This window comes from Bos mutus, chromosome 22 (assembly GCF_027580195.1).
Source record: "Bos mutus isolate GX-2022 chromosome 22, NWIPB_WYAK_1.1, whole genome shotgun sequence".
Classification (NCBI taxonomy): domain Eukaryota; kingdom Metazoa; phylum Chordata; class Mammalia; order Artiodactyla; family Bovidae; genus Bos; species Bos mutus.
This window is the reverse complement of record NC_091638.1, coordinates 71402219-71426304: the sequence shown is the minus strand read 5'-3', so window position 1 is coordinate 71426304 and position 24086 is coordinate 71402219. Positions and strand designations below refer to the sequence as shown.

Sequence of the window (24086 nt, the reverse complement as noted above, 5' to 3'; positions counted from 1 at the left end):
GAAAAAGGGCTGGAGATTGCAAAGCCCAGGTGGAGGGGGCCTTGGGACGGGACGATATAGCAGCACTAGGCTGGCTTGGGCAACAGGTCCGGCTGCACCCGAGGTTACTGTGGGACTTCAGCTCAATGGTCCTGTGTTCCCAAATCCTGCCAAGAATGCCCTTCCTTCATCCTGCCCTGGGAGAGGTAGGGGCGCCCTAGGATCTTCCCTGAGCCAAGGCTGCCCATCTCACCCTCAACTTTAGGCACCAAACCTGCAGCTTTGTGACTGCACAGCACCCCCACCTCCTCCTGAACTCAGAGAGGCAGGGAGGAAAGAAAGGGACCACCCTTGGTGGCAGTGAGCCGGAAGCAGAGGTGTGACAGCGCGGAGAACTTGGGAGAGGTGACTAGGGAGGGATCAACTTGACATAGCTCATCCCACCTGGAGGTCTGGCATGCTGACCTGTTTGGGCTTTTGCTGTTCAAGCTCTATGGGCCTGTCAGTGGGTGGGGTTCTACATCTCCCTACCTCTTCTATCTCTTTGGGACAGGCAGAGTCAAAGGATGGGGCAGGTCAGACAGCTATAATCTAAGCTGTTACTTGGCCCCTTGCTTTGACCAGCAGAGGGTCAGTGATAGCTTTTGGCCCCATACCATTTTACTTGCTTGTGAACTTGGCTTAAGCCCTTGGGGCTGTGAAAGTGATCGTGACTTAAGTGGGTATAAGATTTTTAAGTACCATCAGTTTATTATTTCATTGGGACCTTTATACAACCCTGTGAGGAGGTGGCATAAGAGGAGTTCCCAAGTAAAGACTTGACTCTTGGTTGGAGTCTTGCCATGACTTCATTAATAAGTTCTGAAGGTTCCTGCCCATGGTTGAGCCTTCATTGAAAAGTTTCCTAGAAAAGTCAAAAGCCCGTGGATTGGTCTGTTTATTCCATTGTTGTTCTTTAGTTGCTTAGTTGTGTCCAACTCTTCTGCAACCCCATGGACTGTAGCCCGCCAGGCTCCTCTGTCCGTGGAATTCTCCAGGCAAGAATACTGGAGTGGGTTGCCATTTCCTTCTCCAGGGAATCTTCGCCACCCAGGGATCAAACCTGGGTCTCCCGCATCACAGGCAGATTCTTTACTGTCTGAGCCACCAGGGAGAGGGAAGCCCATTTATTCCATAGTGTTAAATAAATATATTTTCCTAGGTTGGCAAGGCATTTCATAAACTGCAAGCATTAGATAAATGCAATGGAGTATTATTTACTGCAACATACCAAGTCTAAGCTTGTACTGCTCACTGTATGACAGGCCAGTAGTCAAGAGACAATTGTTGTGGCAAGGAATAAGAACTTTATACCTAAGGCCACCAAACTGAGAAGAGAGTGGGCTCCTGCCCCAAAGATCCATCTTGCCTGAGTTAGAATTCAGGATCCTTTTATACTTAAAGGGGAAGGAGTAAAGTCGAACAGTTCTGGTTTCCATTAGCCTCGTGAGGGGATGTGTTAGTGTCTTCCTCCCTGCAGTCATTCACAGGTTTGGTCAGGAGGTTTTCTGGGAGCTAAACAAAGGTATTAATATTTTAGCTCAATGTTCATTACCTGGGAAGCAGTTTCCCAGAAATGAGCCATTATGTATAATTTAAGTTTATAGGCAAACATCCCTTTAGAGATTAACTTGTAATAGACTACAGACAAGGTTCTAACATATTACGTTATCAGAGAAGTGAGTGTAAGAGTGAAGATTATGTAACAGCTGGAATGTAAAGTAAACAAAGAGAAATTTGGAGGAAACTTTTTAAAATCTATGCCAGGTCTATTTGGTGTAGCAAGACACAGAATCGCTATGCCCAGAGCTTACTGCCTTATGAGATAAAACTTTTGGGGCATGAAATGCATTAATCTTGTTGAATAATGGTGGAGTGAGCAACTGGATTTGCTCTCTCTCTCTCCCCATCTCTCTCTCTCCCTCCCCATCTCTCTTTTGCTTGGGACCACAATTGAAAAAGACCACACAGGAAGTCTGGTGTCTCTGGAGAGGGGACTCCAGGGACACGGGAACAGGCTGGGAATGGAGAGACTACTTTCTGGCTGTTGAACAAGTGGCTTTGCTCTTGGGCATGGACTTCCTCAGAGTGGGGGCAGTGAGAGTATTTACAGTCTTGTAAAGTTTGGGAAGGGTTGATGGGTAGATAGAGGTCAGCTTCCTGGGAGCACTCGAATGCACTGTTCTGAGCCAATCTAGATGCAGTAGAATCCTCACCGGAGGCTGGCAGTCAAGGAAGCCAGATAATCTGGGGCCTCAACAGGGGATTTTCCTGTTACCGAAGAGCAAGAACAAGCAGTTGTCATTTGGTCCTTCTGCTTTCAAGCGTAAAAAATGAAACTAAATTTTTACAGCTCACAAGGCACAATTGTACAGATCAGGCCTGTAGTGAGTAGCTCTCATTGATGCTGGGTTTAAAAACCTTGCTATCTTGGCAGCGTACCTGCTAAGTCGCTTCAGTCGTGTCTGACTCTTTGTGACCCTATGGAGCTTCTCAGACTCCTCTGTCCATGGAATTCTCCAGGCAAGGATACTGGAGTGGGTTGCCATGCCCTTCTCTAGGAGATCTTTCCAACCTGGGGATCAAACCCATATCTCTTAACATCTCCTGCACTGAGAGGCGAGTTCTTTACCACTAGCACCACCTGGGAAGCCCCTCTTGGCAAAGTGAAGTCGCTCAGTCGTGTCCGACTCTTTGAAACCCCATGGACTGCAGCCTACCAGGCTCCTCTGCCCATGGGATTTTCCAGGCAAGAGTACTGGAGTGGGCTCCCATTTCCTTCTCCAGGGGATCTTCCCAACCCAGGGATCAAACCCAGGTCTCCCGCATTGCAGACAGTCGCTTTACCATCTGAGCCACCAGGGAAGCACCTCTTGGCAGCACTCAGACCACTATCAGGATCTACCATCAGGGAGACCTCCTAGCCCATCTTCCCTTCCCGCCTCCTCTACTCCTTCCTGTTTTCACCTTGGGTTTCTTCCCTTCTAGTCCTCTGGCTCTTCTCCGGTCTTTGTCTTGCTGTGGGCAAAGGGAGCCCTTGCCTGTGTCCCAGGGCGTCTTTCCTCTTTCAGAGGCAGAGTCCACCGCTGCAGAACTTTTTTTTTTTTTTTTTTCCCTATTGAAGTATAGTTAATTTACAGTGTTGTGTCAGTTTCAAATGTACAGCAAAGTGATTCAGTTATATACATACATACAGATTTCAGACTTTTTCAGATTCTATTACAAGATATCGCATATAGTTCCCTGTGCTATACAGTAATGCCCTCGTTGTTTATCTATTTTATATATAGTAGTGTGTATGTGTTAATCCCAAACTCTTAATTCATCTCAAACCTCCTTCCCACCCTCCATCCAGAACTTTTCATGTTTAACAAAGACTCATCATACATTTTCGGGCTTCCCTGATGGCTCAGCAGGTGAAGAATCTGCCTGCAATGCAGGAGATGCAAGTTCAGTCCCCAGGTCAGGAAGATTCCCCTGGAGGAGGAAATGCAACCCACTCCAGTATTCTTGCTTGGAAAATCCCATGGACAGAGGAAGCTGGTGGGCTGCAGTCCATGTGGTAAAGAATCAGACACAACTAAGCATGCTCTTACAGTTACTCATCACACATTTTCCCCAGCATCTCTGTAGCCCCAAGTTGGTCCTGGGCACAAAGGTGAATATCTAAAAGGTAGTGAGTGCACCTGCTGGATTTACTTCTCTCCTTTCAAACGGAGACTTGAATCTGGAACTTTTACCTCTAGACCCCAGCTGCCCCACCTCTGTGCATTGTCACAGTGACTTCCTGCCCTGTCTGCATCCATCGCCTCTGGGAACCCAGGGAAGGTGAGAAGAGGTCAAGATTCATTCCTCTTTTCATTTCTCCTAAGCTGTTCTTGGGAAAAGGCGACAGCTTGAAAATGGAATGAATCTCTGGCCTCCTCAAGTCAGGATGCTGCAGGTTTGAAAGGCAGAGGACCTGGGTTTGAGTCCTAGCTTTAGGAATCCTAGGCAAGGCACTTAACCCTGAACTTCACTTTCCAGGTCTATGAAATGGGAAGGTTATTTATTATCAGGCTTACATTGGCTGTGGGTGAGTCACTCTTTAAATTTCAGAACACTCTACTGGTGTGCAGGGTCATTACTGTGGGACCCTTAGCCTCCTGCACATGGGTATATAGGTTCCCAGCATGCATAATAGTTCAGTTCAGTCACTCAGTTGTGTCCTACTCTTTGCAACCCATGGACTGCAGCACACCAGGCTTCCCTGTCCATCACCAACTCCCAGAGCTTGCTCAAACTCATGTCCAGCGAGTTGGTGATACCATCCAACTGAAACCGTTTACCTCAGATTGGGACTTGAACCCACATGGCTGGGACTCGAAACCAGCCAAAACCCAGCTTGGGACTTCAGCCCACATGGCTGGGACTCAAACCTAGCCAAAATCCAGTTTGGAACTTGAACCCATGTGGCTGGAACTCGAAACCAGCCAAAACCCTGCTTGGGACTTGAAACAGCCAAAACCCATGGTACCTGGTTTCAGGACATAATGAAGCTTAGGTTCTTGATGTCTCATCACAGAAAGAATTCGGTGAGAGAGAAAGTGATAGGTAAGAAGTGGATTTATTCAGATATAGAGAGAAGCACACTCCACAGAGTGTGGGCCATCACAGAGGCTGCAAAATTTGATGTGGTTAGTTTTTATAGGCTGGGTAATTTCATATGCTAATGAGTGGGAGGATTATTCCAGCTATTTTTCGGGAAGGGCTGGAGATTTCCAGGATTTGGGCCACCGCCCTCTCCTTGGTCTTTTAACAGTGCTGTGGAACTGTCATGGCACCTCTGGGTGTGTCATTTCACTTGTTAATTGAGGATTAAGATCTAGTCTTGTCTGCCACTTTGGTCCCATTTGATTCTAATTGGTTTATGTTGTGTCCTTGGGCTATGTCATTCTTTTAAAAGTTGTGCCCTGCCCCTTTCCCTCCTGTTACACAACGTCTCAGCCTCTGTCGTCTTGTCTCCTCCTCCCTTTAATCTTTCCCAGCATCAGGGTCTTTTCCAATGAGTTGGTTCTTTGCATCAGGTAGCCAAAGTATTGGAGTTTCAGCTTCAGCATCAGTCCTTCCAATGAATATTCATTCCGATGAATATTCAGAACTGATTTTCTTTAGGATTGACTGGTGTGATCTCCTTGCTGTCCAAGGGACTCTCAAGAGTCTTCTCCAACACCACAGTTCAAAAGCATCAATTCTTCGGCTCTCAGTTTTCCTTATGGTCCAACTCTCACATCCATCCCCCATTACTGGAAAAACCATAGCTTTGACTATACGGACCTTTGTCGGTAAAATAATGTATCTGCTTTTTAATATGCTGTCTAGGTTTGTCATGGGCTTCCCTCGTGGCTCAGTTGGTAAAAAGAATCCGCCTGCAATGTGGGAGACCTGGGTTCAATCCCTGGGTTGGGAAGATCCCCTGGAGAAGGGAAAGGCTACCCACTCCAGTAGTCTGGCCTAGAGAATTCCATGGACTGTACAGTCCATAGGATCGCAAAGAGTCGGACTCGGCTGCGTGACTTTCACTACACTACTACTACTACTAGGTTTGCCATAGCTTTCCTTCCAAGGAGCAAGTGTCTTTTCATTCCATGGCTGCAGTCACCATCTGCAGTGATTTTGGAGCCCAAGAAAATAAAGTCTGTCACTCTTTCCATTGTTTCCCCACCTATTTGCTCTTTCACTTTCATCAAGAGGCTCTTTAGTTCCTCTTTGCTTTTTGAATAAGAGTGGTGTCATCTGCATATCTGAGGTTATTGATATTTCTCCCAACAAGTCTTGATTCTAGCTTGTGCTTCATCCAGCCCGGCATTTCGTATGATGTACTCTGCATGTAAGTTGAATAAGCAAGGTGACAACATACAGCCTTTACGTACTCCTTTCCCAATTTGGAACCAGTCCGCATAGTAGGGAGTTCAGTAAACCAGAAAAGAAGAAGCAGGAAGCAGAGGAAACTTGGTGACCTCTTTGTTGCCAAAGGTAAAAGATATTTATATGAAATCCCTCTGGTGTCTGTGCCTCTTGAAGACAGCTCCACCCCCTCAGCTAGATCTTTGTGGGAGCAGTCCACTTCCTGCTGGCTGTAGCCTTTGGGAGGTCTGGTACCCAGCCCTAGCATTGCTGATATGTTCAGCATTTTACTGAGATGTGTTCCCTTGCTGTAATCCCTTCATGCCTGGGTTGCCTGTGCCTGGCATCAGCAGGGACCCTCTCGTCAGGAGCCCTCTGGCCACAGAACACTGCGGGGTGGGGCCCCCCACCCCAGCCTCCATTGCTTCTTTCCCTTGGAGGGGACATGGTACAGGGGCTTCCCACCCGGCCCTCATCCTGCTTAAATCTCCCCACTGTGGAAAGGAAGTCAGCATCCTTGGATCCAGCTGAGAACAAAGGGTCCCTCCTCTGCATCTCCCTCTGTAATCCCTTGTTCTGCAGAATCCTTGTGCCTAGGGCCACTGCTGGCAGTGTTGTCTGCCCTGAGTTTGCTTCTCCTGAGCTTCCCCAGTCCCTGGCCATGCGCCCAGAAGTGGGAAGCTGGATTAGAGATTCACCTTGCTCTGCAGAGGTGGGAGGCTTCCCAGAATTCACCAGCCAGTGCAGGAGACGTGAGAGACGCAGGTTCGAGATCTGAGTCTGGAAGATCCCCTGGAGTAGGAAATGGCAACGCACTCCAGTATTCTTGCCTGGAAAAATCCCATGGACAGAAGAAGAGCCTGGCGGACTACAATCTATAGTCTTGCAAAGAGCTGGACACCACTGAGCACACACACACAGCACGCCGCAGAGGTGGACACAGCCAGAAATAAGACGTGACACCTGGTGGTCAGTGCAGGAGGAGCTGTGAGTTCTGCTCAGCACATGGTGGCTGGACAGGGAGGATCTCTTCATGCAGAAAGGGCTGGCATGGGAAACGGGAGATGGTGGAAGCAGGAACTGGTGAAGGTCTTTCATTTGGGAATCTGGGTGTTTTGGTCCTTTATCTACAACGTAACCTCCCTAGCATCTAATACACACATCTACCCTCCTGGGGGTAAGTCTGCCACCCAACCACTGGCCACTCCCTCCCCTTCACCTGCGTCCCTGGCCTTCCTGGAAAGTCTTTGGTTCCAGTCTCCCTGTCAGATGAGGATAAAGCTTGTTTTCAGTTCTTGTTCCAAAGTCAACACGTGGATTGGCCTGTACTACCTTGCCCCTTGGCCTACCTCGTGTGAGCCAGATGCTTTAACCGAGCAGCTGCTGGGAGCCCCCTGCAACCTTGTGAGGCGCACCTGTGACACTTGCAAGGGGACACACAAAAAGGCAACTTTCAGGAGGAAGAAGCTCATGCTGATCGAGGCCTTTGTATGAACAGGGCTTCCCTGGTGGCTCAGATGGTTAAGAATCTGCCTGCAACGCAGGAGATCCAGGTTCGGTCCTTGGGTCAGGAAGACTGCCTGGAGGAGGAAATGGCAACCCACTCCAGTATTCTTGCCTAGGGAATCCCATGGACACAGGAGCCTGTCAGGCTGCAGTCTACGGGGTCGAAAAAGGATCAGACGCGACTGAGCGACTAAACAACAACTGCCACTTGAATGTCACCTTCCCAGGCTCCAGTGCCTTGATCTGTAAAGTGGGGCTTCAGGCTTCAGGGAGGTAAGGGAGACCACTTTCCTTTCTCCCCACCTGGCACGTTGTGGTCCTTCCTCTCCTTTGGCCTCTAGAGATGGCCCAGGGGTGGCCTCGGTCAGGACAGGAGTCTTATCTGCTCCTCCAGGTTCCTCAGCCGAGGCTGGGAGATGTGACCTGGACCTGGTCGGGGGAGGCAGTGGGTGCTGGGTAAGAGGCGATGGCTTGGCAGAGTAGAGATTGTTTCATTATTATCAGCCGTTGTTCGTCAGGAAACCGCCATACCGAGAACTTCCCCTTTGCTTCTCAAAAGCTGTGGTGTCATTTGAGGTGAAGCAGTGACAGGGTCTTTCTCAGCTCTGACTTTGGAAGGCTGTGCTCACTGCAGGCCGGCTTCCCGGTGTCTCAGGGGTAAAGCATCTGCCTGCAGTGCAGGAGCTGCCCGGGATGCAGGTTCGATCCCAGGGTTGAGAAGATCCCTGGAGGAGGGCATGGCAACCCACTCCAGTATTCTTGCCTGGAGAATTCCATGGACAGAGGAGCCTGGTGGGCTGCAGTCCATGGGGTCGCAAAGAGTTGGACGCAACTGAAGTGACTTAGCACTCCCACACACTCACTGCCTTACCACCAAGGCCTCTGGGGGCTCCTGATGAGCCCTTTCTCAGGCCCTCGGAACCGTGGGGTGGGAGGGTCCTCACATGCAGAGGAGATGGAGGCGGGGATGGGGCGGAGGTGGCTGCTGGCCCAGAGCAGACCCCAGGCTCCTCGCTGCCTGATCTGGGCCCCTACAATAGCAACCCATCTCTTCTCTGAAGAGGTACTTGCTCTGATCCTCTGCTGCCATCCCTTTTGATTGAGCAAGGTCAGGGTGCAGACATTTTTAAAAGACTCCAGGCCCAGTTTTCCTCTGCACAAAGTGTTGCTTTGTCAGTCTGTTCTAGACACAGATAGAATAAAGACCGGGCAAAAGGGCTTGATGCCAGGAAACAGACGAATATTGGCAATCACCCTTGTGAGATACTTGGGCAGGGGGGCTGAACACACTTTTATGAATTGTCAGCATCTTCCTCATTTCTTCCTTGTTTTCTCTTAAATTTTGAAAATTTCCAAATATACAGAAAACTTGAAAGAATTAAACACTTGTGTATCCTTAACCAAGATTCACTAATCTCAACATTTTGCCATATTCATATTCCTCTTTATGCATATATGCATGTTTTTTGCTGAATTATATGAAAATAAACTGCATCATTATTATGCCATTTCAGCATCCTCTAAGAACAGGGACGTTCTGTAACATAATCGCAATACTTTGGTTACATTTAAGAAAATTAATACTGATTCTTTATTAATTTTTAATATATTTATTTATGACTGTGCTGGGTCTTTGTTGCTGCTTGCCAGCTTTTCTCTAGTTTCGAGGTGTGGGCTTCTCATTATAGTGGTTTCTTTTGTTGCAGAGCAAACTCTAGGGCCTGTGGGCTTAGTTGCCCGGCAACATATGAAATCTTCCCAGGCCAGGGATCAAACCTGTATCCCCTGCACTGGCAGGCGTATTCTTAACCTCTGGACCTTCAGGGAAATTCAATAGTGATTCTTTTAACATGACCAGATATCTTGTCCATATTCAAAATTTCTCATTCCACCCCAGAATGTCTTGGAGAACTGCTGGGTTCCCCCCACCCCAAACAGGAGCCTTTCAAATCAAATACTGCAGTTTTTATACTCTTTTGTTATATCTTTTTCTGTCTCTTTTAATCTAGGGCCCCTCCTCCCACACACCTCCTACACACACAGAGACATCCTCACTTTTCTACAACGACATTGATTTTTCCAATTGTTTCTCATGGTGTCATTTGATCTGTTCTTCTCTCCAAGCGAAGTCTCAAGACTTGATTTTTTTAAAATTTTAAGTTGAAATATAGTTGATGTCCAGTATTATGTTGGCTTCCCAGGTGGCTCAGTGGTAAATAATCTGCCTGCCACTGTAGGAGATGCACGAGATGAAGGAGACATGGGTTTGATCCCTGGTCAGGAAGATCCCCTGAAGGAAGGCATGGCAACTCACTCCAGCATTCTTGCCTGGAGAATCCCACGGACAGAGGAGTCTGGTGGGCTCTAGTCCCTGGGGTCGAACAGAGTCAGACTGACGTACCGACTATGCGGGCACACACAGTATTCTGTTAATTTCAGGTGCACCTTGAAGCTTAGTTTGATGCAAGGTGGACATGGTTTATCACTGCCCACCATGGGGGTGGGGGACTCTACTGTCAGCTCATCTCTAAAAGAAATGCTATATTTGTTTTACGTAACATACATAATATGTATAGGAAAAAAACTGGGAAAAAATATCCTGATATATTAGCAGTGGTGGTCATTCTCTGAGTGGTATTATTTTCCTCTTCTGTACATTTTGTGAATTTGCCAAAATTATCCACATTGCTTAATAGTTGGAAAAAAACGTTAAAAGGCACAGCATTCATTGTTTTAATTTTAAAAGCAATGCAGCAATATGAGAGTTTGGAAAGTTTGCAGATAAAGCAAGGCCTGATGCCACAGGCTTAACACATAACAGTTTAGCTGCTGCTGCTGCTAAGTCGCTTCAATCGTGTCCAACTCTGTGCGACCCCATAGACGGCAGCCCACCAGGCTCCTCTGTCCCTGGGATTCTCCAGGCAAGAACACTGAAGTGGGTTGCCATTTCCTTCTCCAATGTATGAAAGTGAAAAGTGAAAGTGAAGTCGCTCAGTCATGTCCGACCCTCAGCGACCCCATGGACTGCAGCCTACCAGGCTCCTCCGTCCATGGGATTTTTCCAGGCAAGAGTACTGGAGTGGGTTGCCATTGCCTTCTCCATAACAGTTTAGAGATCTGCATAAAAAAGCTTTAATAATCTTCATAATAATTTTCATACCTTTTCAAAATATGAAAGACCTCCTCCCACCAGTGCGTTTATGTAATCATGTATTTGTTTTGGGTATAGCATCATCTGAGCACATTTTGCATGCCTGTGCTAGGCTCCAGGCTTGTTCTTTATTGACAGCTGTGTGCACCGCGTGGTGGGTGGCGTAGTTTGCCAGGAACCAGGCAGCTGGCAGAGTAGCCCTCGGAGAATTTGGTTCCCAGCCCTGCCCAGCCCGCATCCCTGGAGGGGCATGTTTTTTGGTAAACATCCTTGGCGAGCTCAGCGGCCCCTCATCAGGGTGCAGCTCCAAGTGGCATCTCCATGGGAATCGGGCGCCAAGGGACCTGCCAGGAGGAGGCTCAGAGAACACTTGGGGTCGGATCACGGATGCCCCGTTTGGTGTCCTGGGGTCCTAGTGGCACAGAGCTTCTGCTGGCAAGCCCTGCCCTCCCTGGGGTGGAGGTGCTGGCCGGAGCCGCAGTAGAGGTCTTTGTATTCACCACCTGCCCCCTGCTCTCCAGGACGCCTTCCTGGCCTTCCACCGCAACCTTGATTTTGTGCGCAAGTTCATGAAGCCCCTGTTAATTGGCGAGCTGGCCCCTGAGGAGCCCAGCCAGGACCGCGGCAAGAATGTGAGTCTGACCGGATGAGGAAGGAGGGGAAGGCTGGAGTGGTGGAGGGGGGGATCACCCCAAAATGGTGAGTGTAGGGTGCTGGGTAGGAGCCTTTGTGCCCGTCCAGGGAGAACCATTGCTCGTCACCTGAGGTCAGGGAGGATTCCCCTGGCCCTGGTGAGCCCGCCTCCTCCTGTGCCAGCTTGGGTTTGCCCCCCACCCCCGCCCTTGGAGTAATTCATTCTTAGCCTCTCTACCTGTGGGGCCTCAGTGGTGCCAGGCTGGGCACAGAGGGTTTCCCTCTTGCCCAGTCGCTTGCCCTTATATCTGGACTTTCTTCCCTCTCATGCCCTGCCCCTGCCTCCTAGCTTCCCTCTTTCTCCCAGTGATACCCTCTTTCCCAGACCCACCCTTGACTCTGCCCACCATGTGCCAGAGCACTGAGCCCTCTCCTGTCTGATAGAGTGTTCAGAACAAATGGTACATGTCAGGTAGTGGAAAACATAAGCTTTCTAATCATTTAATTTAGTTCATGTGTTTGGCCACACCACATGTGGGATCTTAGGTTCTCTTACCAGGGATCGAACCCACATCCCCAGCAGTAGAAGCATGGTCTTAACCAGTGGACCGCCAGGGAAGTCCCTAAGCTTAAAAAAAAAAAAAAAGGTATAAATTAGACATAACAAAATTTACCATTTTAACCTTTCTTAAATAAAATATTTATTTTATTTTGGCTGTGCTGGGCAGCTTGCAAGGATCTCACTTCCTTTACCAGAGATTGAATCAAGGCCCTTAACTGTGAAAGGGTGGACTCCCAACCACTAGGCAACCAGGGAATCCCCCATTTTAACTGTCTGGAAATACACAGTTCAGCGGCTTTGAGTACATTCACATTGTTGTGCAACCATCACCACCATCTGTCTGTAGAACTTTGTCATCACCCCACACTGAGATTCTGTTTCAATTAAACATTAACTACCCATCTGTCCCTCCCAACAGCTCCTGGTAAACACTATTCTTTCTATTGAAGAATCTCTTCTAGGTTCCTCATAGAAGGGGACTCATAAGTATTTGTCTCTTCATGTCTGGCTCAGTTTCACTTAGCTTAATGACTTCAGGGTTTGCTCATTAGCAGCATGTGTCATCATTTCCCTCCCTTTTGAAGGCTGTGTAATATTCCATTGTATGTAAGCACCACATTTTATTCAGCCCATTAATAGAATTTGGGTTGTTTCTGTCTTTGGCCTATTTTGAATAATGCTGCTACACGGAATGGACAGCATTTTGAGTGAAATCCTTTCTTTGCACTGAACTGGCTGTAGACAAACACACAGTTCCAAGGCTGTGCCAGGTCCAGGTAGGTGCATAGCAACAGCAGCCGTTTTAGTGCATAGCAGCTGGGCTCCTCCGGAGCTTGGGTGTGTGGATTGGTACCCCCTGGAGCAGCTGGGCGGTTGACTCCTTCCTCGTGCTCTGGCTCAACAGTCCCAGATCACCGAGGACTTCCGGGCCCTGAGGAAGACCGCTGAGGACATGAACCTGTTCAAGAGTAACCAGCTCTTCTTCCTTCTCCACCTGGCCCACATCATCGCCATGGAGAGCATCGCCTGGTTCACTCTCTTCTACTTTGGCAACGGCTGGATTCCAACCATCATTACGGCCTTCGTCCTTGCTACCTCTCAGGTGAGGCGTGACACCCTCACCTGTCACTTGAAGCCCCTGCCCCCTGCCTCCCCCAGCTGGCAGAGGCCTGGTGCCTAGGTGCCAACGCTCTGAAAGCCTCCATGGCCCTCTCTCCCCAGGCCCAGGCTGGATGGCTGCAACACGATTACGGCCACCTCTCTGTTTACAAGAAGTCCATGTGGAACCACATCGTCCACAAGTTCGTCATCGGTCACTTAAAGGTAAATGTCGGCCACCCTGGGCATCCATTCCATCAGTTAGTGGTGGGCACAGTGCCATCTCGCTTCCCTCGGAGCAGGTCGCCTCTCCGGTCAGTGTCCTGGCTGAGCTGTAGGACCTGCTAATCCTCTGCTTCTCTGAGCTTCCAAGGCCTGTCTCCTAACCACACTAGACACATAAAACCAGGGTAGTGGTTGTGAAAACAGGCACGTACTTCTTAGTTGATTACATTTGTTCCTTACCTAAGGACTTACTGATAAATTCCTTTCAATTTGGGGCCAGTAAAGAAGCAGTCTCTCTCGCTCCCTTTTTTTTTTTAAATTAAAGCAGAGTTAGTTTACAATGTTCTGTTAATCTCTGCTGTACAGCAAAGTGATTTAGTTATATGTGGGCTTCCTTGGTGGGCTTCCCTGGTGGCACTAGTGGTAAAGAATCCGCCTGCCAATGCAAGAGAGGTAAGAGAGGAGGGTTCGATCCCTGGTTCAGAAAGATCCCCTGAAGAAGGAAAAGGCAACCCAGCATTCTTGCGTGGAGAATCTCATGGACAGAGGGAGAAGCCTGGCAGGCTACAGTCTATAGAGTCGCAAAGAGTCGGGCATGACTGAAGCAACTTAGCATGCAAGCATATATGCATTCCTTCATTCCTTTTTCATATCCTTTTCCATTATGGATAATGAATACAGTTCCCTGTGCTACACAGTAGGTCCTTGCTGTTTATTCATTCCGTATATAATAGCTTGCACCTGAAGAAACAATTTCTCTTAATACGTCGGTATGCTTCCTCCATCAGATGATGTTTTATATCTGAGACATCGTGTTTCTCTTAAGTCTTTAGATAAGGGACTTCAAACAGTGTGCTGAGCCAAAGGGCAAGAGTTGTGTAAAACCCCGAAGGGCAGGTAGCTGTCTCATCGCCCTACAGATCAGGAGGCCCACCTGCAACAGCCTTGTAGCTTGGCAAGTTTGTACAAAGACGAACTGGACTTGCCAGCGATCTCATGCTTATGTGATAGGCGTTATCTCTTTGGTTTTGGAAATAAGTCCTTGCCAAGTCTCCCTTCGAAACAGATTCTCATCCTCCTGCCCAGCCCTACCCCAGCAGCATCTAGCTGCAAAGACTCCCATCCCTCCCTACCTTGGCTTGGGAAGAGCTACGTGTCTGGGTTAAAATGTCAACCCCTGCAACCCGACAATACCCAGTCTTCCACCTGTCGGCTCTTGATCTGGTTGGGAGTGAATTACCACTGAACTGGTAACCAGTTCCTTAGCAAGCAGTTTGCCTGGCCCTGAGCCTGGAGCTGTCTGAGAACCTGGTTTCTTTCCAGAATTTCAGGGGTGAAGGATGCACATAGTAGAGCGCTTTGTTTCATTTTGTGCCCTTTTCTGTTGGAGAAAACCCTCCTCGGTGTTGGAAGTAACGTTTCACTCCAGACCCAAGTTATCCCTACACACTTAACAAAGATGGCCTTTGTCCTGTTTCCAGATTCTGAGTGGGAGCCGGGAGGGCCTGTCCCTCCTGATGTCCGTGTGTCCTTGAAGGGCTCTGGGACACAGCTTTTGTGTCAGAAGATGAGGTCAGGACAGGGGACTGGCCTTCTTTTAGAACGTTGATTTGTGAAATCTGGAGTGACAGGGTACTCGGGCTGGGAGGCTGTAGGAGGTCAAGGCCCTGGGTTCTGTTGATGGCTTCCAGCTTCCTGCTAGCTGTGCCCATGCTGTGTCCAAGCCAGTGGCACAACTGGGCAGCTCAGTCCGGGCTGCCCCACAGCGAGGAGCATCCCAGCTTTCACAGCGTCGCTCTGGCACGTGGTGGGCACATGGCTGCAGACAAGCCTGTAGGTCCAGCTGTTCCTCTGGTCCCTTTGCTGGCACAGAAAGGAACTGACTGGGGAAGATCTTCAAGGACCCCACCAACTCGGATGTCTTAGCTCAGCCCACTGAGGGCACTGAACGAGGTGCCGGGAGCTTCAGGATGCTGGGGCCCGCTTCTTAATGCCAGCCCATGCTGCCCGTGGGATTCCCTGGGTGAGCCCTCCACCTCCCTACTATGCCTTTTCCTTTGGTCCCCATCACTTCCGGTGGCCATTTCTTCCCATGTCACTTCCGGTGGCCATTTCTTCCCACGTCACTTCTGGTGGCCATTTCTTCCCATGTCACTTCCGGTGGCCATTTCTTCCCGGGGTTAACCTTGTACAGACATGGTTCTGTGAGGGTGAGCCTCTGTTTGGCATTGCACTCGGGGTGAAACGCAAACCGCTAGCCCTGGCACCATCTAGACTGCACCTGGAGATGGAAATATTTGGAACCCAGAGTCTTTCTTCAGCCTTATCTGGGGCCACCAGGGCTGGGACTAGGGTGAGGCAAGTGAGCACACAAGTGTGTGCCAGGAACCCAAAATTTAAGCGATGACAAAAAGAATCAGGAGTGAAATAAGTAGCATTTTAATGCAATATTTTAAAAGCTTTTAAATTTTATTTTGGGGTATAAGCTGACTAACAATGTTGTGATAGTTTCAGGTGGACAGCAAAGGGACTCAGCCATACATATACATGTATCCATTCTTCCCCAAAGTTCCCCTCCTATCCAGGCTGCCATGCAATTTTTTTTTAAGTAAAATTAATGCAAAAAAAAAAAAAAATCCACAAGCAACAAAATACCAACATTTTAAATAAAGATTAGGACTTTGAGACATATTGGAATATGAAACCGAAGGACAACTTGTATCTTATGTACATGTTTTTATGTGTTTGCTCTCTCTTTTTTTTTAACTGGTTGAATTTCGTTCACCAGAACATTGAAGTAGTTGAAAGTAGTTGAAAGCTACTTAAAATTTGGAAAGGTGGTATATAAAAAGTCCCAAGATGAAGTTTAAATTTATTATTTATACTGAAACCAAATTTATTAGTATTTTACTTCAGTTTAATTAAAAATTACTTGACTGTCACTTGGTTGAGAGAGATTGTCAAACTCGGCAATTCTCTCATTTCAAAACAAGATGAGCAAAAGGGTGATAGATTTTTGAAAATATTGTTAATGAGGCTCTACTATGGCTCTGCCCAGCACTGCTGGCGCCAAGGAGGCTTTCTCTCTGCTTCTGTGACAGCCCACTCTCCCCTTCCCCCAAGGCCGTCACCCGGCCTCTGTCAGAAAAGGGACCCTTGCTCTGTCTGCCCCCTCCTACCCAATATGCTGCCCAAGGGCAGACCTTCTGAGTGGCCTCCCAAAACTTTTACAGCTCCGTCAGCGTATCCCAGTGTGGAGTGAGACCCCCCAACCCCCGTGTGGAGTGGAGACCCCCTTAACTCCATTGTGGGGTGAAGCCCCCCTCAGTGTGGAGTGAGGCCCCCTACCCATGTGGAGTGGGGCCCCCCTACCCCAGTGTGGAGGGAGGCCCTACTCTCCCTTGGTAGACAATGGCTGGCCTCCTTCCCTGCTCCATCCCTAGGACAGGCATCTTTGAATCATGGCTCCAAGGCAGGCAGGGCTGCCCTGTCCCAGGAATGGTATGTAAAGTTGGGCCTAGTGAAGAAGAACGGAAGAGAATCAGCAGAGAAGAGCACCATCAAAAACTATTTCATCATTACACCCCATGCCAAGTTCGGGGGTGGCCCCACCTTGCCACATCGCATCCTTATGGTGCTCACAGCCCATCTTTCTTTCCTCCAGTTACTCATTCAACAAACATCTCTTGGGTGGTGTATTCTAAACCTCATGTTTCACATACCTTGCTCCTTAATTCCTTTGTGCCAGGGACTCCATTGTGCTTTTCCTAGGACCTTGGCTCCTTTTGGCTAGGAAGACCAATGTATCATCTCATTTCCCAATCCTCTAAACTCTCATTTGCTGTTATTTTTTATTTTTGCTCTGTTGGGTTTGGAGGCCCAGGGACCTGAGGTCATTGCAAAGGCCACAGCTGCTCAGAGCTGTTCCCACCCACGGCCCTTAGGGTCCGGAGACTGTGTTTGTACCCAAACATCTTCCAAGTAAAATGTTTGTTTTTGCAATTAGGCCTTTTTGTAGATGGCCAGACCCTAGGCCAAAGCATTGATTGATCCAGCAGCTGTTCACCCGTGAAACCCTCATGCTGACGAGTCAGAGTTTTGTTTCCTTCTTTGTATGCCTGGGTGACTCCATGGAGGGACATGCCCTCAAAATACGTCCGGAGTTGGAGCTGGTGAGACAGAAATTCATGGCCTTGAAAGAAATACTCATGTAATGCTTCTTGTCTCCTAGAGTCATAATTTTATTATGACTTTTGTGACAATTTTTTGTTATTTTTGGCCACATTGTGTGGCTTGTGGGATCTTAGTTCCCTGTCCAGGAACTGAAGCTAGGCCCTCGGCGGTGAAAGCTTGGAACTCTAATCCCTGGACTGCCAGGGAATTCCCTGGGATTATCGTTTGCCTGTTAGAACCAGAAAGCGCTTACCTGCTTGTGCTGGTGATTGTTTATTAAGCTCCCCCAAGCATTTTGGATATGGTGTGACTCACCCACATGACTCAGCGGTCACCTCTTAGTGCAGTGGCACATCTGGCTGTGGGGCTGTCTCTTGCCAGCTACTCTCTGGGCCCTCTGAGAGCAGGAGCCGTTTGTGGTCTTCATTTTTTTTTTTTTTTTTGTTTTAAGCTTTCTTGATCTAATTTACAAGCTCTACAGTTTGCCCATTTACATGTGCAAATCAATGACTTGTAGTATATTCACAGATTTGTGCACCCTCCATCACAATCCGTTTTGGAACATCTTTATCACCCCCAAAAGAAACCCCACACCACTTAGCCATCACTTCCAAACCCCTCATCCCAACCCTGGAACTGGGTAACCACTCATCTTTCTGTCCGAGGATTTCCCCAGTGCTGGATATTTCATACAAATGGAATCGCAGGACGTTGTGAATAGACTGCTTTGAGGCTGTTTCTTTCACTTAGCATCGTCCTTTCCAGGTCCATCCATGTTGTGGTGTGTCAGTGCGTCACACCTTTTTATGGCATGGCCACACAAGATTCCATTTGGATCTGCCACAGTGTGTATCCACTCTTCAGTGCATGGACCTTTGGGTTGTTTGCGCCTTTTTGGTTATTTTAAATAATGCTGCTGGGAATGTTTGTGTACAGGTTTTTGTGTGGCCGTGTTTTCGTTTCTTTTGGGTACACATACCTAAGGGTGCAGTGCTGGGTCCGTGTGGTAAGGACTACTTCTTACTGTTCCCCAAATGGAAGTGTTCCCCTCTGCACAACAGGCGCAGATGAGAGACAAGCAGAGGATGAGGGTGTTAGCCTCACCCCTGGGACTGGCAGACACCTGAGGCCCCCCACGTGTGCTGAAGCACTTGCTTCTCCGTCCATCACCAGCACCGTCTTATGATCAGGGAGACAGGCCTGGAAGGGTGGAGTAAGCTGGCTCCATGCAGAAGTCCTGGCTGAGGGGCTGCCCAGCACTCTGGACTCAGCATTGGCAGAGTCAATTTCTGACTTTTGGGACCTGAGTATTGCACCTGCTAGGAACTGGTCCCAAGATGTGCGGGTCATGGGCAACCCCCCCCCCACTCAGCCCCCACTGCCAGGATTGCCCTGCTCATCCCTGTTCCTCCCCCTGACAGGGTGCCTCTGCCAACTGGTGGAACCATCGCCACTTCCAGCACCATGCCAAACCCAACATCTTCCACAAGGATCCAGATGTGAACATGCTGCACGTGTTTGTCCTGGGCGAGTGGCAGCCCATTGAGGTACGATGAAGGGGACGGGGTGGGCACGGGAGTGTTTGGCTCACACAGTAATCGGGAGGGACCGTAGGGTGCAGAGTCACACACACACATCTGTGTCTGATATTTACACAGAAACCTTTCCTGGACACCCTGAGTAATTCCAGCTGGAATTTCTGTGGAATGGCCTCCCGGTTAAATAACGAAGGCAGCTCCTTATCAGAGTGTTAGGTCTGGTTCCACCTGCTTCACCACAGATGCGAAGTGAGGCTCAGCAGGAGGAGGGCACGTGGTCAGGGTTACATCGTTTAGTGACTGTTCTAGGATGAGGCTCCGGATCTGACAACTGAGCCATTTCCTTCCACTCCATCACACTGCCTTGTCTTTATTTTATTTATGTAATTAACTAATTTAATATATATATTTTTTAATGTGGGCCATTTTTAAAGTCTTTATCTGTTAGAATATCATTTCTGTTTTTTATGTTTTGGTTTTTTGGCCACAAAGCATCTAGAATCTTAGCTCCTGGACCAGGAATCAAAACTTCACCCCCTACACTGCAAGGCAAAGTCTTTTTTTTTTTTAATTTTTGGTTGTGTTGGGTCTTTGTTGGTGCACACTGGCTTTCTCTGGTTCCGGTGCAAGGGCTTACTCTCTCTCTAGCCGTGGTGCAAGGGCTTCTCAATGCGGTGGCTTCTCTTGTCGTGGGCATGGGCTGTAGAGCGCGGGCTTCAGTAGTTACAGCACGTGGGCTCAGTCGCTCCATGGCGTGTGGGTCCCTTCTCAGACCAGGGATCAAACCCATGTCCCTTGCATTGGCAAGTGGGTTCCCAATCCCTGGACACCAGGAAAGTCCCTGCCTTGTTTTTAATATTAGTTGATTTTTTTATTGTAAGTATAGACATACCTGTTGTAAGCATTTAAATAATAACAGTAATTGACCAGACTGAGAAGTGAGCCGCCTGTCATCTCTCCCATCCCCGCTGTGCCTCCAGTTGTCATGCCCCTGACATTGGTGACCACTGTTGGTGTCAGCATTGGTGACCACTGTTGACAACAGTCTCTAATCCTTCCAGGTGGTGTGTGAAGAAACATAGACACACATATCTTTTTTAAAAACAAAAATCCAAACTTAGATAGTTTTCCTGCAACTGGCTTCTTCACCCAATGTGGGCCTCTTTGCTGGAGTCCAAGTGCATTGGCCTCATCTGGGGCTGTCCAGTCCTCTGCTGTGTTTCTAAGACAGGAAAATTTGGTGTTGCTGAGTCTTTGAATAAAGCCATGCCCAATGCATTTAAAGAATTTAAAGACGCTCCTCATTTTTTTTTTTTTAAGTAGTGCTTCTGGGTGGAAAAAAAAATGTTATAGAAGCTTTACTTTTCTGAAATACATTGATGATGTAAACCAAAGTTTAGAAGATCCCTCTTGCTTTTATGTAGATCTGAAGTGTGACCAAACTGTGCACAGAGCAGGGGCCCAATAAGCATTTGCCGAGAGAGGCACGTTTACCCTCCATGAGGGGCAGTGTCTTGAACTGGTTGTATTCCCAGCAGTGTTGGCATCCAAGGCTTCAAAGAGGAAGAGGAGGGAGACTTTTCCCTCAACTCTGGTTGGTACCCCACTCCTCCCATCTCATATCTGCCCAATAGAATATTTGAGAGAAACATAAGTTTTCTGTGACATTGTCAGTTCAGAGGAAATTAGCCAAACTTTGGTTCTTTGGGCGTGTGAAGCCTCTCTGGCTGGCCAAGGACTTTTTTGCTGTTCTTCAGCTGCTAAGTCGTGTACAGCTCTTTGCACCACATGGAGTGCATCGCACCAGGCTTCCCTGTCCTTCACTATCTCCCGGAGTCTGCTCAGACTCGTGTCCATTGAGTCAGTGATGCTTTCTAACCATCTCATCCTCTGCTATCCCCCTTCTCCTTTTGTCTTCAATCTTTCTCAGTATCAGAGTCTTTTCCAATGAGTCAGCCCTTCATATCAGGTGGCTTCACATCAGTATTGGAGCTTCAGCTTCAGCATCAGTCCTTCCGATGAATATTCAGGGTTGATTTCCTTTAGGATTGACTGATTTGATCTTGCAGTCCAAGGGACTCTCACGAGTTTTCTCAAGTGCGAGGATTTTCTTTGCCAAAATACACGCTTGCATTTTCCTTCTTGCAATGAGTTTGCTCGCTTTGAGGTGTCCAGATAGTAGGCCTGATTAAGTGGAGTCAGTCCACTTATGTATTTATCATTAAGTGATAAAAAGACAAAGCCTTCCCTTTCTAGTTGGGGAGGCTTCGTGTTGTAGAGCTGTTGACTGGCTTGACAAGTGCTCTCTGTGTTCCTGACAATAAAACCTAGTCTCACCAGCGATGCTGCCAAGGCGTCTCTTTCTGTGTGGTGGCTGTGAAACTCCTTCCAGCGTCTCTCTCCCTGGACGCCTCTCAAGTGCCAACTTTTGGGAGGTGCAGTGGAAGTTTGGGGGATCTGGCCACCCTGTTGCCATTGATGTAAGGCCGTGACCATAGCTCCATGAAACCCTCTGTCACATACTCGGGAAGAGGCCAGTTGTTCCTGGATTCCTAGTGTTGCCAGGACCATGCTGCTTGGAAGGAATCTTTATTTTATGCTTAGAAAGTGTTTCAACAGATTTTTAGTGTTTTATGGTTTCACTTTTCTTTTTAAAGATTTCTTTCTTTCTTTTTTTTTAAGAATATGGGCCATTTTTTAAAGTCTCTATTGAATTTGTTACAATATTTCTTCTGTTTTATGTTTTTTTGGCCATGAGGCCTGTGGGATCTTAGTTCCCTGACCAGGAATCAAGCCCACACCCCCCTGCATTAAAAGATGAAGTGTTGGCCACTGGACCACCAGGCAAATCCCCAAACCTTTCTTTTATGCTTAGAAAGTTCTTCATGTATTTTCAGTGCTTTATGGTCTCACTTTTTTGGGGGCCCTGTGGCAGGTGGGATGGACCACCAGGAAAGCCCTTAGGTTCTCTTTTGAATGCTTTACTTTGGCCACATGAGGCTTGGCTAAGATGATGGTCTACCTCCATAACTTGCAGGAGTCAGCCAGTTTTTCTGGTTTCCCCTTCCCGGCTCATGTTGCCCCTGATGAGGGGTGAGGTGTCCTCTCCTGAAGCCCAGCGCCTGGTCTGGACTGAGTTTCGATGCAGGACACTGTCTGGGTGACTTGGGCATCCATGGCTCCTTATAGCTCACTGAGAGCTTATCGTGGACTGACTTGCCCCTTCCAGAAAAAATTTACATCTTTACATTCAGTCTTTCCATCCAGAAATATGACATCTTTCTCCATTTACACTTGAGTCTTTTTTAAAACCTCTTAGAAAGGTTTTCCTCTTCTTTGTATGTCTTGTGGCCGTATTTCTTTCAACTGAATCCTAGATAATGTCTGTATTTTGTCATGACGATAGGGGTTTCTGTGGTATTCAGGAAAGCTGTTGCCATTTGGTGAGTTATCTCATGTCCAACTAGGGTCCACCGATGTGTGCTTGCGGTTCTAGTTGTTTTTCAGCTGATTCTTTTGAATTTCCTGGGTAGACAATCATATTTTTGGAAAATAGTGAAAATTTAGACACTTTCTAATAGCTCTCCACCCTTATCTCTGGTTTGGGCTTTATGACGTTACTGGAACTTCAGAACAGAATTGAATAGTGGTGATGTCGGGAGTAGTCGTGTTTTTGCTCCCCGCCGCCCACTTTTTTTTTTTTTTGCTGTATTGTGGAGGAGAACCATGAGGCCATCAGCCCTAGAGCTCTGTAAATGGATTCTCAGAAGCCAGGAGTGTTTTCGCCTGCCTCTGGGCCTGAGAACCTGCTTTTCTGACCCCATGGGAGGCTCTCCCTGCCTCATGGCCTGTCAGCAGCTGACCCTCCAGACTACCTTTGCTAACAGGCCAAGTATTCCCTTGGAGCAGCCGGGGCCCTCGGGCTGGAGTCTTGCCATTCCTCGCATGCCTGCCGTGGCCCGCTCCTCGTTTCTCTGCCTGTGAGTCTGCACTTTCCCAGAGGCAGGCAGGGCTCTCCAGCTGCCCCCCTCCCCCAGCCCTGAACGGACAAGGCAGGCCCTTGTCGTTGCTCAGACATTTTGTTCCAAGGCTGAAAAGTCCCCTGTACATGCCCCTGGCACCCCCTCAGCCCGTAATCCAAGCCGGGCCTCGTGGTCTGGGGGAGGCGGAGCACCAGGGTGTCAGCTGGCCGGGGCCCCAGGGTCGTGGGCCTCAGGGAAGCCAGGCCGCCAGGGCTCCCCATGCCTATGCCTCTGACCTGCGTCCCTTTCAGCCTCAGCTTGCTGCTGCTGCTGCTAAGTCACTTCAGTCGTGTCCAACTCTGTGCGACCCCATAGCCGGCAGCCCACCAGGCTCCTCTGTCCCTGGGATTCTCCAGGCAAGAACACTGGACTGGGTTGCCATTTCCTTCTCCAATGTGTGAAAGTGAAAAGTGAAAATGAAGTCACTCAGTCATGTCTGACTCCTAGCGACCTGGTGGACTGCAGCCTACCTCCGTCCATGGGATTTTTCCAGGCAAGAGTACTGGAGTAGGGTGCCATTGCCTTCTCCGCAGCCTCAGCTTGACGACATGTCAAAGTGGGTCCTGCATGTGCCACCGCACCTCGGGGTCTGGACACGATAAACCATCCGGACCCTCGCCCGCAGCTTGAGTCTGCATCTCCCCTGTGACCACCCCAGAGCCCAGGCTTTCTTCCTGTGTATAGTGATGAGGACTCTGCTGCAGGGGAAAGGAGTGCAGCCCCCCTCCCACCCCGAGCCTGCAGGCCCCCCTGGGGAGGAAGGCTGACTCTTGCTTAGTCCCTGGGTCCAACACCGTGGTGAGCACCACGTGTGGGGCATCATTTAATCCTTGCTTAACCATGAGGCAGGGGCTCTCATCAAGCCCATTTTATAGATGGGACAGCCAAGGCTGAGAGACGTGAAATAACTGGCTCAAGGCTACAGCTAGAAAAAGCAGTGCCACCATCCAAACCCTGGCTGAATGACTCCCAGCCAGGGCTTCCAGGTCTGCAAGGCCCTGCCCGGGGCCACCACCTGCTGGACACTAGGGGCCTGTGTTTCTTGGATCCTTCCAGCTTCCTAATGTATTATCCTCCGAGGGCTTCTTATCCTAAGACACCTCTCCCCTCCCTTCCCTACGCCCATGGCAGACAACCGAGGGCTGCAGAGAGCTGAGCGTGGGAAAGTCAAGAAACCAGGTTGGCCCACGCCTCACTTGGCATCCCCGAATCTCTGCTGTGCTTGCTGGTTTTCAGAGGGGAAGCTAGCGCCCTGAGTCAGCCTCACGCTGACA

General features: G+C 48.8%; 1 protein-coding gene across 2 annotated transcripts in view; it reads left to right on the top strand.

Moving 5' to 3' along the window:
* Positions 1-24086, top strand: part of FADS2 (fatty acid desaturase 2) — a 46123-nt gene that overhangs the window by 10013 nt on the left and 12024 nt on the right. For both annotated transcript variants that reach the window (XM_070360334.1, XM_070360333.1), the window contains exons 2-5: positions 11083-11193; positions 12661-12858; positions 12978-13079; positions 18674-18799. In XM_070360334.1, coding sequence (XP_070216435.1) covers positions 11083-11193; positions 12661-12858; positions 12978-13079; positions 18674-18799 — 537 coding nt within the window. The remainder of the gene's footprint in view (positions 1-11082; positions 11194-12660; positions 12859-12977; positions 13080-18673; positions 18800-24086) is intronic.